The 16,096-nt window shown below is 36.3% G+C and overlaps 2 protein-coding genes across 3 annotated transcripts in view; both read left to right on the forward strand.

Moving 5' to 3' along the window:
• Positions 1 to 11,013, forward strand: part of CCDC112 (coiled-coil domain containing 112) — a 31,232-nt gene extending 20,219 nt beyond the window's left edge. The window contains exons 4-10 of the mRNA XM_060006977.1: positions 571 to 660; positions 3,139 to 3,214; positions 3,614 to 4,004; positions 7,115 to 7,528; positions 8,968 to 9,063; positions 9,964 to 10,082; positions 10,298 to 11,013. Coding sequence (XP_059862960.1) covers positions 571 to 660; positions 3,139 to 3,214; positions 3,614 to 4,004; positions 7,115 to 7,528; positions 8,968 to 9,063; positions 9,964 to 10,082; positions 10,298 to 10,328 — 1,217 coding nt within the window. The 3' untranslated portion in view covers positions 10,329 to 11,013. The remainder of the gene's footprint in view (positions 1 to 570; positions 661 to 3,138; positions 3,215 to 3,613; positions 4,005 to 7,114; positions 7,529 to 8,967; positions 9,064 to 9,963; positions 10,083 to 10,297) is intronic.
• A 2,927-nt stretch (positions 11,014 to 13,940) lies between these two features.
• PGGT1B (protein geranylgeranyltransferase type I subunit beta) overlaps positions 13,941 to 16,096 on the forward strand; it is a 60,701-nt gene continuing 58,545 nt past the window's right edge. The window contains exon 1 of one of the 2 annotated variants that reach the window (XM_060009002.1): positions 13,941 to 14,080. In XM_060009002.1, coding sequence (XP_059864985.1) covers positions 13,941 to 14,080 — 140 coding nt within the window. Of the gene's footprint in view, positions 14,081 to 14,112; positions 14,271 to 16,096 lie in introns of those variants that run through there. The other variant, XM_060009003.1, reaches the window with a different exon arrangement.

A 16,096-nucleotide genomic window follows, 5' to 3' on the forward strand; every position in this document is an offset into this window, starting at 1 on the left:
AAATGGCACCTGAGACATCTCCTCAAGGCCATGACTGTGACACCAGTGGGTATCACCAGCCCCATCTTAGAGAATGTGGTTAGATGAAGTTAATTCTCACTAGGAAGTTTGTCAGTATTCATAGAATTAATATTGGTTAGACAGTTTTAATATTCCAACAGTAGTTGAGGTCAAAATCTATGTCCATAAATTATAATAAATTAAAAGAGAAAGAAAAAAACTGTTAAAGAACAAAACATGACTAAACCTATGCTACTGATCCATGTATTTGAGTGTCCAATAACTCAGTCTCTAGAGTTTAAAAAAATATTTTCAAGGACATTTCCTTGGCACAGGTTATAGTAAGAGTTAGCCTATTGTGCTTTAAAACATTAGAGGAAATTGAGAGATGGTTTAGTTAGAGGAAGAGTTTGTTCAGGCTGTTTTGACACTTATAAATAACCATCTTTTGTTCATTATTTAATTGCTCTTCACTGTCATTTATTAAATAGTGGTGATCAGTCTTGTGTGAAGAATCCTGAACCACATTTGTCATAGAGTTATTTTAAAGTACATACTTCTCCCTTACAGGAGTAAAAATCCAGCAACAATTGGCCAAAATACACAACAATGTAAAGAAACTTCAGCATCAGTTAAAAGATGTGAAGCCTACACCTGATTGTAAGTAAATTTAGATTTTATATTTTTTCTCATGTATTAGTTTTTTCTTTTGTTCATTAGAAAAGTTTATACTTTTCTAGTAAGAATTTTTCTATTTGGCATTAATGGAGGAGCTAAGCCCTACTTTTTGGTTAGGGATTAATAAGGATACATCAGAAAACTGTAATATCTGGTGTTTATGTATTTTTTTTATCTTTAAAATGCTATCAAACCCTTACAAATTATGAAGTAGACAGAACAGATAATAGTGTCACATACAGGATGAAGAATCTGTGGTATGCAAAGATTCAGATTCAGCTGATGAAGAGGAAAAAAAGACTGATTTCTTGATTCTTAGCCTAGTGTTTTCCCATCATTTGCTTTTTGAAATTATTGCCTTTCAGAGGCATTTCAAATACCTAAGGGAATGGCTAAGTAGTATTGGGGCAAATTCTAGTCATTTGTGAAAAACAAAATTGTATCCTTACCTCCTTGCTTAAGCCAGCATTCATTTCTGAGAGTCAAAGCAATGCAGTAAAGTGCTCAAGATGTATGGACTTAAGAATCAGACACATGTTGGGTCAGATCCTTGAACTATCAGTTAAGTGATTTTAGGCAAGTTACCTGATCTCTTTGAGCTTTCATTTACTTAGCTCTAAAATGGAGATAATCATACAACCTAACTCATAGAGTTGTTGCAGGAATGAAGTGAGACAATGCACAGAAAGCATTTATGCACTGCTTATAACATAGTAAGCAATAAAAAATAGTAAATATAATTATTATTTATTAAATTAATACATGAAACCATTAAAATATTAGAAAGGGACATGGGTTAATATTTTTATAATTGTATTATAATTTATAAGAATGACAAAGATCAGAAACCATAAAGAAAAAAGTGGACATAATTGATTATTAAAAAATACCTCAAAACCATAAGCAAAGTTGAAATACAAATTAGGAAAATATTAGCAGTATATATGTAACTTAAAAAGCTAATATCCATAATGTGTAAAGAGTACCTACAAATTAGAGCAACAGAAAAATGGGCAAAGATTGTAAGTTGCATATTATAGCAAAAGAAACACAAAACACATGTGAAAAGGTGCTCAGGCTTATTAATTATTATAAAAATGTCAAATCAATGACAATAAATTTTTGGTTATTTTGGAACTGGCTAGAATTACATGGGAAGGAGCACTCTCAAGAACTGTAAAGAGATAGAGCCTCTTTGAAGGACAGTGTGACAGTATTTAGCATACTGTAAAGTGGGCATACTTTTTTGATTTAGCATTTAAGGTTATCAATTATCCTCTAAAAGTATTTATTTGAGGTGGCAGGGATAGACTGAGAGTTTGGGATTGACATGTACACACTGCTATGTTTAAAATAGATAGCCAACAAGGACCTACTGTATAGCACAGGGAACGCTGCTCGATATTCTGTAATAACCTAAATGGGAAAAGAATTGAGAAAGAATAGATACATGTGTATGTATAACTGAATCACCTTGCTGTACACCTGAAACTAGCACAACATTGTTAATCAACTATACTCTGATATAAAATAAAAATTAAAAATATTTATTTGAGCATGCAAAAATATGTATGCAAAGATATTTACTACAGCATTGCATCTATTTAAAGGTTCATCAGTTGGAGAATTAATTAAATGAATTAGGGTAGCATTAGACGATGAAATACCATGTAGCCATAAAAAGAATGAAGTAGCCATATGTATATTGATATGGAAAGTTAACTACAACATTTTGTTAAAGAAAAAGTGCATGTCACAAAAAATATATGTGGTATAAAATATTTTTTTTGGGAAAAATATTTAAGATATGTGCATAGGAAAAAATCTGTAATCAAAAAACTGCAATCGGGGCTTCCCTGGTGGCTCAGTGGTTGAGAGTCCGCCTGCCGATGCGGGGGACACAGGTTCGTACCCCCGTCCGGGAAGATCCCACATGCCGCGGAGCGGCTAGGCCCGTGAGCCATGGCTGCTGAGCCTGCGCATCCGGAGCCTGTGCTCCGCAACGGGAGAGGCCACAGCGGTGAGAAGCCCGCGTATCGCAAAAAAGAAGAAAACAAAAACAAAAAACTGCAATCATAAAAATTCACTTTTTAAAAGCACATTTTTTTCTTATCCTTTAGGCTAAGAAATGTGTTTTATATATATATATAATTTTTGCGGTACGCGGACCTCTCACCTCTGCGGCCTCCCCCGCCGCGGAGCACAGGCTCCGGACGCGCAGGCCCAACGGCCATGGCGCACGGGCCCAGCTGCACCGCGGCATGTGGGATCCCCCCAGACCGGGACACGAACCTGCGTCCCCCACACCGGCAGGCAGACCCCCAACCACTGCGCCACCAGGGAAGCCCCCTAAGAAATGTTTTTAAATTAAGGGAACATTCTAATTTTCTTCCTAATTTTTAATCCTTAGTCATAATAAAATATGACATAACATAATTTTTCCTTTTTTTCTTTTTACAGTTGTTGAAAAGCTCAGAGAAATGATGGAAGAAATTGAAAATGCAATTAACACTTTTAAGGAAGAGCAGAGGTTGATGTATGTTTTAAATACATTTTAATATACAATTATTTACCTTTTTTTCAATAACTCTTTACTAGATTGTTGTATGTAAACTATTTTGTTATGTATTTAATAGTAGTCTTACACAAAGGCAATATAAAACCTCTTTTCTTTTACTTTAGGTTTTAGACTGCTTTTCATGTTTGAAGTGAATTTTCATTTATATTTGGACACTATAAAATCTCAAATAAGAATTTGAAAGATTGTTTTTTCTCTGAGGAAACTCTTTTAAGGCTTAGATTTATAAATGTTAATAATGTAAAGTGGAGAAGATGACATCAAAAGAGTTGGGAATAATAAAATTTGAAGAAAAATGAAGGGTTAATATGGATTGGTTTGTATCTTATTTTTCAAACTTTATTTTTAAAATTTTAGCTATGAAGAGCTTATTAAAGAAGAGAAGACAACTAATAATGAGTTGTGTGCCATATCAAGAAAAATTGACACATGGGCTTTGGATAATTCAGAAACAGAGAAAGCTTTCAGAGCAATGTCGAGCAAAGTTCCTGTAGACAAAGTAACACCAAGTACTCTTCCAGAAGAAGTGGTAGAGTTTGAAAAATTCCTTCAGCAAGCAGGAGGGCGACAAGGGGGCTGGGATGATTATGATCACCAGAACTTTGTAAAGGTGAGAAACAAGCATAAAGGGAAGCCAGCATTTATGGGAGAAGTTCTTGAACACCTTCCTGGAAGAACACAGGATGAAGTTCAACAGCATGAGAAATGGTATCAAAAATTTCTGGCCCTAGAAGAAAGGAAAAAAGAGGTAATAACAATTATAATAGCTATTATTTGTTGTATATTTTTGTGTTCTAGGACTGTGCTAAACTCTTTAAAACGTATTATTAACTTTACAACAACCCCGTGAGGTATGTTACAGTTTTTCCCCCCATCTTATAGAGGGTGAAACTGAGGCATTGAGAAGTGAAGTCATTTTAGTGGAACTATAGTTGGACATCCTCAACATCCAGCATATCTACTCCAATAAATAATACAGTGGGTCAGAAAATGTCTGACAGTGGGCAACACCCTCTGTGTCCACTAGAAGTGTGGGAAATGCAGATTTACCCAGGCTTTTGATAAAAGTCATCTTACGAGCAAAGGCCACATTATTTTCAACAGAAAATAAAGAGGCAGTAGAAAGAAAGCTCTTTGACTCAAAAGTTTCTTTTAGTTTTGGCACTTCAGCCTCATTGTTTATTTTAAAAGACTCAAAATTTTGGCAACTCCAGAGTCAAGGGGTAACTCTTAATTGCAGCAAATACCTAAAAAGTTCCATTTTCACAAAAATATTATTCTGGCTCTGGTTTAGATCAGGATTTCTCAACATTAGCATTGTTGACCATTTGGGCTGGATAATTCTTCGCTCTGGGGGCTCTCCTGTGCATTGTAGGATGGTTAGCAGCATCCTTGACCTCCACCCATTAGATGCTGGTAGCAGCCCCTGAATTGTGATTATCAAAAATATTTCCAGACATTACCAGATGTCCCCTGGAGGGTAAAAATTGCCCCTGGTCAAGAACCATGGGTTTAGATAGTCTAAGTTTGAGTCACTTTTTTGTAGACTTCAGCTAGATAAACTTTAACTCGGTTGGTTTAACAAGAAAGGTATGACAGTTCAACAAACAGCATACCTAAGGAGCATTAAAGAAATATTTGATTGCACGTGTAGTCTAAAGTTTTAGAAGAAATAGCTGGCATTTGTTGTTGCAGTTGTTTCTGCCCAAAATAAGTTGAATGTTCGTAAGGTTGAGACTTGAAACTTTAAGAAAAACTTTGAAACATAAGTCATTTTTAAAAACTCAAAATAACAAGCAATTAAGAATTATTTGGGATTTTTTTCTCCACGATACTGAAAACTTGAGGTCCACAGGCCAGCAAAGTGGTCCGTGGACCAGCAAAGTCAGCATCACCTGGGAACTTGTTAGAATTTAGCAGGCCCCAACCCCAGACCTAATCTCAACTCTGGGGGCGGGGCCCCAAAATCTGTGTTGAAACAAGTACTCTAGGTTATTATGTTAACAAGCTAAAGTTTGAGAACCACCTCTCTAGGGAAAAGGAACAGACACAGTGCTTCTTGTAATGAAGGTAAACCACCTGGATTCCGGCTTTCTCTTCTTATTCCCAGCCACTCTGTTTCCTGATATCTGATGATTGATTGGATGTAGGGGTGAGGTAAGAGGGGGTGTGAAAGTGGAGGTGTCATTTACTGAAGTAGGACATGGTGGAAGAGAAGAGGGAAGTTTGGGGGTACAGCATCAGGAATGCAGTTTCAAATCTGTTGAGTTTAAAATGTTGAGTAGGAAATTTACCATTTTTATCTCCCATTTCCTTTAATATATCCTGTGTTTTGCCTAAATGAACATACTTATTTTCAGACATTCCATGAACTTTCTGGCCCAACTACCCTTGCTTATCTTGTTCTCACTTTTTGGAACCTCCTTCTTTCTTCCCCCTTCCACTATCAACCTGCCCAAATCTGCCCAGATCAGATGCTGCTTCCTTTCTGCTCACTCAAACATAAATAGTCTGCTCAGAATTTCACTAGTACTTGTTTATATGTCTTGTGTGATGTGCGATGGCACATTCTGTATTCTAGTATTTATGTACATATCTCACCTCAAGCAATGCTGCTCAAACTTGGTGCATGGACTGGATGTTAGTTTGCAAACTATTCTGGTCTTCAGTGAGTTATCATGATTGCATGAGAATCAGCTACCCAGTAAGTACACTATTTAGTTCAGGTGGCTGTTTTTTCATAGAAAACTTTCTCATTGAGGAAGCAGTACACTGATGTACATCCTGGCATGAATTCCTGATATTGTTGTGGACCAGTACTTTGAGTAGCACTATACTAGATGGCATTTGGTATTGTTTTAATCTTCTATGGTTCCCGTCACATTGTCTTGCGTATAGTACACATAGCATAAGGATTTATTTAATGAAAATGAATGATATACCATAAGGAAAGATGAGGAAATGATTTCCCAACTTGAGGGGAAAGTAATTCAGTGGATGTTTCCTTTATGTCAGAGAAGGCTGCTAGAATTTTAAATAATCTTTACATACCCATATATAAAGATCTGAAGCTATTTTACTTTTTACTTTTTTTTACACTTACGAAGCACTATGTGCCAGGCATTTACTCATTTAAACTTCACAACAACCCTGTTTGAGAAGTGCTGCCTACCACTTACAGATGAGCAAAATGAGGACAGAGACATTTAGTGACTCGTCCAAGGTTACACCTAGTAAATGGCAAAACCAGGATTTGGTCCCAAATACCTGGCTTCAGAGCACATACTCTCAACTACCCCACTTTTAATTCCTCTTCTGATATTTTGACCAGAGATAGGTCACTCAGAAAGGATTCTAAGCCTAGAAAGAGGATTTGGAAGCAGAAGTGAAATGATCAGAGGAAAGGGATGTTTCCCCTGAACACAAATGAAGGAGGTAAAGGGGAGGAAGATACTTAATGAGGTGTTGTCCTTGTGTACCTGGGGATTAAAAGAGGAAGAGAAAGGCTGATGGAATAGCCATTATTCAGTGTTTTAAAAGATACATTAAATTTTTTACAAACAGAAATAGAAAAAACCTGCATTGGTTTAAAAAAACACTTTTAAAAACTAAGCAACTAGCATCCTGCATCACTATTCTAGAAAGAAAGATGGATTTGAGGTTGTATTTTAAAATGGTTTTGGTGGGAATTTTCTGGCAGTCCAGTGGTTAGGACTCAGCTCTTTCACTGCCGGGGCCCAGGTTCGATCACTGGTTGGGGAAGTAAGATCCTGCATGCTGCACAGTGTGGCCAAATTAAAAAATAAAATGCTTTTGGCTATTAAAAATATTTTTTCTTGCTATGTTTTAACCATTTAGTCTATTCAGAATTGGAAAACCAAAAAGCAGCAAAAAAAGGAGGAAATTTTCAAGTTAAAGGAAAAAGCGGAGAACATACCAATGCTTTTTCATAATAAACAGGAAGATAATCAAAAGCAAAAAGAAGAACAAAGAAAGAAGCAGAAATTGGCAGTTGAAGCTTGGAAAAAACAGAAAAGTATAGAAATGTCAATGAAATATGCTTCCCAGTTAAAAGAAGAGCAAGAGAAGGAGAAAAAGCAGCAGAAAGAACGTCAACGCCAATGTAAACTAAAATTGCTGCTAGAAACTTATACCCAGCAGAAGAAAGAACAGGAAGAATTTTTGAGACTTGAAAAGGAGATTAGGGAAAAGACAGAAAAGGCAGAAAAAAGAAAAACCGCTGCTGATGAAATTTCCAGGTTTCAAGAAAGAGTGAGTAAATACATTTCCTAAATAATTTTTCAGTGATACACATGGAGGTATTACTTCCAGGTTCAGTTCAGCAAAAATTAATTGAATCCTTCTTATATATCTGGCCTGGACCTAGCATTAGTACACCAAAATAAGTGGGCCATGCTCCCTGCTTTCTAGTAGATTATAGTCTACTGGGAAAGACTGGTGTGCAAATAGAGGACTTCAGTATAATATGGTAAACAGTGTGGTGATTGAGGTGTGGACAGAGAACTTTCGGAGGTGGATGTGCAAGAAGGAAAGCTTACCATAACTGTGAGTGTGAGACAGAAGGTGATACTTGAGTTGAGTCTTGGAAGAGAAGAAAGGGGAAGGAAAGGGGCGATCTTTCTTAGTAGAGTGAACATGAATGGGCAGCTTGGAGGAGTGTAACAGAGTAGTTTGTGGGGGAAACTGTAAACACTTCAGTATTTTTAGGGCATCAACTGGGAGATGGGAACCAGCAGGAGACAAGGCTGGAAAGGTAGCCACAGGCCAGGCCATGAATGTCTTGTTTCCTTTGCCGAACTGGCTGGCTTTTCCCTATAGGTGATTTGCTTACTAGTTCACTGTCCATCTCCCTACCATAATGTAAGCTCCATGAAGGCAGAGGTTTTGCCCTTTTTGTTCATCCTTTACCCTAGGGTCTAGCACATTATAGATACTCAACATATACTTAAAGGAATCAAGGTTATTGCTGAGAGGATTATAGGTGATTTTAAACAAATGTATATAAGAAAAATCCTAATCAAAGAAAGAAGTTGCAATCTTATTATCAGACAGGGTGGAATTCAGTCCAAATGTATTAAAAAGACAAGGAAGGGTACTTTAAAATGAAAAAGAGTACAAATGAGAGGTAAGTGCTATGAATTGTTATATGCATCAGAATACATAGGAACAACACTCATAAAGCAAAAATAAGGGAAATACAAAGAAAAATAATAGGAAAAAAACACATTACTAGTGGGATTTCTTTTGGTTCATATATAAAAATCTCCCTAAATAACAAAAGATCCACTCCCCAAAAAGGCAAGCAGGTCACATAATTAAAGGCTTAGGAAAAAAAAGAAAACCTGTTATACAGAAAATATATGAGAGGTCTAAAACCAGACATATCTGTATTGATAAGTGAAAATAGGCTAACTCACCCATTAAAAGGACGTTTTAGACTGAGCCATAAAATAAAACAAGAAACGCCTAAAAGAAGGTGATTCAGAAAGCATGTGCACGTATTACATTTATATTCAGAAAATAAAGCTCTTCCTTTTTTGGAAAAGGTTGATATTAAAGGAATATTGCTACTTAAGGTAATTCAATTTTACTTTAAACTTTATTAAAGTTTACTTTAATAAACTTTGAAACAGATTCTAGCTGATTTTAATTTCTTAATGTTATCTTTTTTGTTGGTATATGTCTTTTAGGATTTACATAAACTTGAATTGAAAATTCTAGATAGACAATCAAAGGAAGATGAAAAGGCAGAAAAACAAAGAAAACTGGCAAAATTAAAAGAAAAGGTACTCAGTCCTGAGATTAATTTATTTTCATTGTTATTATCCTAATTCATTGATTTGTAAGGATACAAACATAAAATCCATTTTCTTTTTATCCATCTCCTTTATTTCACACTTATTTATTTACATATTACAAAAAATAACTTGGTACAACTTAAGCAGCTGTTGTTTGAATTCTACCATTTCACATTATAAGCACCTCATTTTCTTTTACCCTAAATTCCTTCTCTCTTCCTACTCTTCATTCTTTTCTTCATTCTTCCTATATGAGCCTATATTTTAGACCTATAGCAGCTATGAGCATTGTTTAATTTCATTGGTGATAAAGATACTGGTGACTCTCATGGATAAAACAAAGGACTTACTGGTGTTTATTTATCTTAAATTTATTGTCTGGCTATATCACTATCATACTTTGCTGTATTACATTTCCCTCATGATAGAAATAGAAAAAAATACAACAGTGGAAGTAGAATAAAATAATTGAACTTGGGCTTCCCACCGCCTGCCGATGCAGGGGACACAGGTTTGTGCCCCGGTCCGGGAAGATCCCACATGCCGCGGAGCGGCTGGGCCCGTGAGCCATGGCCGCTGAGCCTGCGCCTCCGGAGCCTGTGCTCCGCAACGGGAGAGGCCACAACAGTGAGAGGCCTGCGTACCGCAAAAAAAAAAATAATTGAACTAGAAAAACCCCTAAATTAACACTTTATTAATAGATTGATATAATCCAAATTTTATTTTAGCTATATGAGCACAATTATAAGTTTACTGAAACGGTTTTATTTCTGTCTAGCGAATATCAAGTATTTTCCTTAAAACTTCTGTCTGTTACTAAGGATCTTACAAGTACAAACTTAATAGTTCATATAAATTAACTGGCACTCATTTTACTTCTGATTACAGGTTGAAAACAACATTAGTAGAGATCCCTCTAGAGTTTACAAACCTACCAAAGGTTGGGAAGAACGCACCAAAAAGATAGGACCAACAGGCTCTGGGCCACTTCTACATATCCCACATAGGTAAAAAGGAGTTAGATTGGGTGTTCACTCTATAATAATTTAATAAACTGCATATAAATTGTATATATTTTATGCAGTTTATGTATGTATATTGTGTTTTATAATAAAAAGTTGATAAAACAAATCTATATACTTTTTTTAAAGTTAACATTTAATCAGAACTTTTAAAAAAATATCCTATATATTTGTAATTGCTCTTTTCTTCTTCTCCTTAGGGCTATTCCAACCTGGAGACAAGGAGTTTAGAAAAGAATATGGGATAATGAAATTGGCATTCAGTTGATGGGAATGTTAGCATATTCCGTTATAGGAGAGAGTGACTGTGTTCTTGAAGTATTACTAGCCTAGTCAGATTGATTATTGTGTTGCATGTGAATTGGCAGGTATTAAGTTCCATGAGGCATTGTCATTAGTGTTTCCTGTTTATACTAAGAGGGTAATTAATGTACAAGTTGGCCTATTATTGATGTAAAAGTTCCTTGAATAAGTCTATGTTAGAAACAGTATTTCATTTAAATACTTAGAACATTTGAAAGATACTTTGTTTTTGTCACTGCATAGCAAAATAAATTGAGACAATCATACAGTAACATTTTTAAACCAAAATTGTAAGATTTATAACTTGGAGCTAAATTAGCCTGAGTAACAAAAATGTAAAGTTTTTTTTTTTTGAGTTATGAAATAAGTTGGTACTTTTTCTAAGTTTAACAAATTGGTAATTTGTCAGTTACTACATTTTTGTGTACCAAATATTTTGTATTTGTTTGAAGCATGCTTTGTTTTATATAGAGAATATTTATTTTAAAAATATGCCTCTCATCTCATATATACCCTATTATTTGTATTATTGATATTTAATCTTTTTGGTTTCCTTTAGCTATTCCAAATCTCCTTTCAGCCTTTTTGGACTCCACACATTTATAAAATCTTGTGTCTTTCACATCTTCTTGGCTGATGCAGTTTTCTTTTCTGCTTTGTTTGCCTCAAAATATGAAAATCTTCTGTTTTGAAACATTATCTGAAATAAGCTGGCTTTAGAATACTATGATTTCTCTTAGTGGTATTTAAAATGTTTTAAAATTGCTAGACTAATATATTTGGTCAAAAGAGTTAATTTTAAAATCTCCAAACTTTTGTAAATGAAAACACAATTTAACTTAATTTGACTCAACTTTTCATATTAAAAAAATCTTAGTCCCTAACTTCAATGAGTTCCCATCTTATAGGAAAGGCATCATATACATAATAAATATAGAAACTCATTTCTTATAACTTTTATATTAGAGTATCTTTAATTGTAATTTGATACATTTAGGTCAAATGACTCAGAAATTTATTATGAGTAGTAGTCAAAACCTTTTCATATTTCAAAGTTAATATTCAAAGTAGATGGCCTCCAAATTATGGAAACTGAATTCTGATTATACAATTATTGGTGCAAAATGAGAGAATTAATATAAAACATCCTTAATCAGGAATGCCCATTTCATTTACTGTACTTGTTCTCCTTAACTTTTTAAAATGATTTGAGGCCGTTTAGAAATAAAACAAAGAACAGGACAAGGAAATTTAAAAACAGAATTGAACAGCGACAAGATACAGAAAAGTAAAGGTTTCTTATACATTACTTTCTAACATGTTGCTTTTTGTTGTACACAAATACAGCTTTTAGTTTCCTGCATCTAAGGTAAGCTTACTGGGTGATATGGTTCTTATAGCTTTTTGTTTTATTTATTTATTTATTTTTTAAATAAAAGTAAGTATGGAAGTATTTTGAAGAAACTAGTCCTTCTAACTGAATCTATTGATAAAATAAATGAGGAATTTATCATATGGATCCTTTGTATAAAGGACGTACAATAAACATAATAATGTCTACAGTTACAGGCTCATAGAAGAGATGTCAAATAAACATTTCTTATACCAGATTAAAAAGTATATTAATAAGAAATTTAGAAAAAAACACTAAAGGAAAAATGTTATAAAGCACCCATAATTCCACTACCCTAAGGTAATTTCTTCCAGAAATACACCTACATATTTTAAATAGGTAGTCTTAGAATACATTTTAGATATTACACTGTAATCGCTTAACATTACATCACATATTTTTCTGTTTCTGTATAGTTCAAACATTATCATTTAATGGATAAATAGTATTCAATTTTATAGATACTCTATCATTCCTATACTTTGAAGACTTGTGCTATTTATACTTCTTAACTAATAATGTAGAGTGACATTTTATGTAGGGGGTTAGATTCTGTCACATGTATGTCAAAAATCTTGTATGGTCAGAATCACCCATGAAAAGGTGGGTGATTACTTACCTAGGAGGTATATTATCTCTCAGTGAGTCCACCATAGAAGTATTTCCTCCAGATTTGGATCAGATTAGTGGTTCTTGGGCTGAGAATCAGATGAAATATTTACCTAGGAGGTATATTATCTCTCAGTGAGTCCACCATAGAAGTATTTCCTCCAGATTTGGATCAGATTAGTGGTTCTTGGGCTGAGAATCAGATGAAATATTGGCTCCCCTTTAAGGGCCAGGTTGAATAGGATTGTCTTTCTGAGCTTATATAGAATGTGCATAATTGATTCTAGTAAGTTATATGTGTGTGATGTAATTTCACTTTGAACATCTTCAGACATTTTGTGGTGTATATGTGTAAGTGAGAGAGAAAGATCTTCATTGTAATAATGGAGTGAAAACTCCTCTAAACTGGGCATACCTAAAGGGCAAGGACCGTTGGCCTCTGTATTTGTAGGGAAGCACCAAGGACAGCCCTCTGCCCCTACCTGGCAGTTGTTAATGCAATATTTGTTAAAGACATGCAGGAGTACCTGTGAATAATTAGTTACTAGTACCTAACATTATGCAAGGTGCTTTGGATTGGTGAATTAGGATAACTCCAGCCCACATGGTATGTTTTTTAAGAAATACATTTTCTAAGAAAGCTAACAATTGAAATTATGACCAAACTTCTATTAGTTGATTATAAAAACCAAGTTCAGGCCTGATCCTTGCGTGGATTTTTTTCCCCCAAGACTGAATCGTAAACTTAAAGGGAAGACTATATGGTTGAAGCAACTTAAATCCCTCTTTTTGAAGAAGAAAAAAAAAAGCTAGAAGCCTATGTTATTTCATTTTTTTAGCATATGCGTAGAGAACACGTTGCGCATATTTTCCGTTGCAAATTGATCCAACATTGATGCTGGGTGACACATTGACTCAAGGAGTAAAATCTTTGTCCCGTAAAAGCAAATGATACAAATCCTCGCATGCTAGTGAACAGGGAGTGTGTGTGTGTGTGTCTGTGTGTCGATAATTATTTAATAAGCATTTGGTTACCCCCATAACCAAATAATTTGATTTGTAGATTTTCTCCATCCATTCAGCTTAAAACTGTGGCCTTCGAAAAATGAGTCTGTTGGCAAATTTATACTGGCCCATCTCTATTTTCATATGTACCATCTTCATGTTCTTTAGGGCCTTACTTTTCTCAAAGCGAACTTGAAGCTACTGACCTTGCACTTCCTCCCAAATATCCAAGATAAAAGTTCTGGAAGGATGTGTGGATTTGTGGGCTGAATTTTACAAGGCTTGCGAGGTGTTTCCAAACCTTTGGAGCTTAGCGTAGAAAAGGCGGGGTCGTGCGCTACCTACGGAGAAATGGGAGGGAGAAAGCGCCGCGTAATGCCTTCCGTTGACAGCGTGTAGCTTCAATCACCGATGTGGGAAGCGGAGGGCGCACTTGCCCTCCCCACCCGACCCCCAGGTGTTGCCCCTTGGGTTTCCTTCGCGCCACGAGGCAACTGCTTCCGGGTCGCGGCGGACGTCGTTTCCGTAGCAGCATGGCGGCCACGGAGGAAGAGCGGCCGGCTGGGAGTGGAGAGGGAGAGCGGCTGGATTTTCTACGGGACCGGCACGTGCGGTTCTTCCAGCGCTGCCTCCAGGTCTTGCCGGAGCGCTACTCTTCGCTCGAGACCAGCAGGTAACTGGTGGCCACAGCCAGCGAGGCCGACACAGGGCCCGGCCCCCCGGAAAGGCGCTGCGGAGCCTGATGGCTAAGTGGGCGCCCCATGAGGGCTGCGCCACCGACCACCCGGCACTGCTTACCCTCCCGGGCCGGGCTGCAGTCACCCTCGCTCCCGCGAGCTACGGCGAGAGGGCTGGGGCGAGCTGTAAGTCGAGGGCTTTTGGAATCTACAGGTTTCGCCCTTTTCACTTCTCAACCATGTTTTCGTCTCAACTTTGAGCTTCCTTTTTACCCTGCTCCGAACCTGTGAGTCCCTTGGCCTCGCTTCCGAGTATAAACAGAAAAAGACAAAGGGTTTGTCATCGTATTTTACCTAAATAGCCTCTCCAGTGCTTCCCTTTCGTCCATAAAGTCGTTAATTCTTAATTGAATGCCTGTATGGTGTTCAGTGTATAGGAGCGGTAGGGAGCCTCTAAGGTTTGCGTAGATAAGAACTTTCCAGGAATCGTAAATCTAATGATAGGATTGGCGAAAGAGGTGCAGTGTTGCTGGAAGCAGCCTGTTAAAGTTTATTTGCAATGGCATTGTGAGTTGGGGTGGTCTGAGGACTGTGATCTGGCAGAGGCTAAGAAACTGTGAGTTAGTCATTAAGAGTAAACGTCTGGGGATGAGAATAACGAAAGGAGGCGGCGATCTTTGCTTTGCACTGTTGTGTTTTGAAGTGAGACTCCAAAGCTTCATGGGACTGGCTTGGAAGAGAGAGCCAATTGGTTTTGCTCTGATCTTTTCCGTATTTTCGTAACTGAGCCTGTGGTGTATTTTGAACACTTCAGTTTTGGAAGTTTTATAGATTACTTTCGCATACATGGTCAAGAAATATTTATTATGGTAGGTGCTGGAGGACAGCTGAACAAGACGTACAGGCAGTTTCAATAGGGCAGGTTCCTAACCCGGATTTCCTTAGAGAGACCTTCCCTAATCACCCTTTCCAAAGGAGACTACTTCCAGTCACCACCTGAAATTATATATTGATGATACCCTTCTTTCACACAGGATTGTAGACTTCATGAAGGCAGGATTTTTGTCTTTCTTGTTTACCTCTGTAATACCAGGGCTGCCCTGTCCAATTTGGTAGCCACATTTCGATATTTAAATTTGAATTAATTAAAATGAAATAAGATTAAAAATTCACTTCCTTTGTTTCCAGTAGATACCACTTTTCAAGTGCTCGGTCACCACATTGGCCTGTGGCTTTTGTTTCTATCTCAACATTTACGTCATCTCAAAAAGTCCTACTGGACAGCATTGCACTAGAACCTTGACTAATATCTGGCATAAGAGAAGGCAATAAGGACATATTTGTTGAATAACTATTCCGAGCTGAGCCCTGAAGGATGAACAGATTTTTGCTAAAGAAAGAGTGAAGCATCGTTTATATTCCTTTCTCCATCTATGTATATTGATTGACTAGCAGAGCCCATACCTCGATCTAAGTTAACATTTCCAAGACTCAGTCATTGATTGTAATGATATGGGATGTTTAGAAATACATTGATAAATCACATATTTTATGAGGATTAATTTTATATTAATTTAAAGCATTTGAATAAAGAAAAACATCCATCCTATTTTGACTGTTAAACAGTTGAACTTTGCTTGTAGCTATCACAGGTCTGTGGTTGCATTTTCAAAATGCTAGTGTGTTTGGTCTATAAAATTCAGCAAGGACAAAATCATACAGACTAACGCATGTTGGCAGTAAACTGTAATCCTGCTCGCAGCATAAATTGTCTGATTAAACAACTAACTTAACAATAGATTTAATAACTTAGTATGATCTTAGGATTTACACCAGGCATTGTATATTAGATAATAGATATGTAATATCACAGTGCACTAGTTTAAGAGATATTAATTATATCCTTTTTATGCCTCATGTTTGTCACTTAAGTATGTTTTATCATTTTGGTTTTTTTAATGGCTCAATTCATAACCACATTTAAGATAATATGCACATACTGGGTTTTGTGG

The sequence above is a fragment of the Delphinus delphis genome, chromosome 3, assembly GCF_949987515.2.
Source record: "Delphinus delphis chromosome 3, mDelDel1.2, whole genome shotgun sequence".
Taxonomy (NCBI): Eukaryota; Metazoa; Chordata; class Mammalia; order Artiodactyla; family Delphinidae; genus Delphinus; species Delphinus delphis.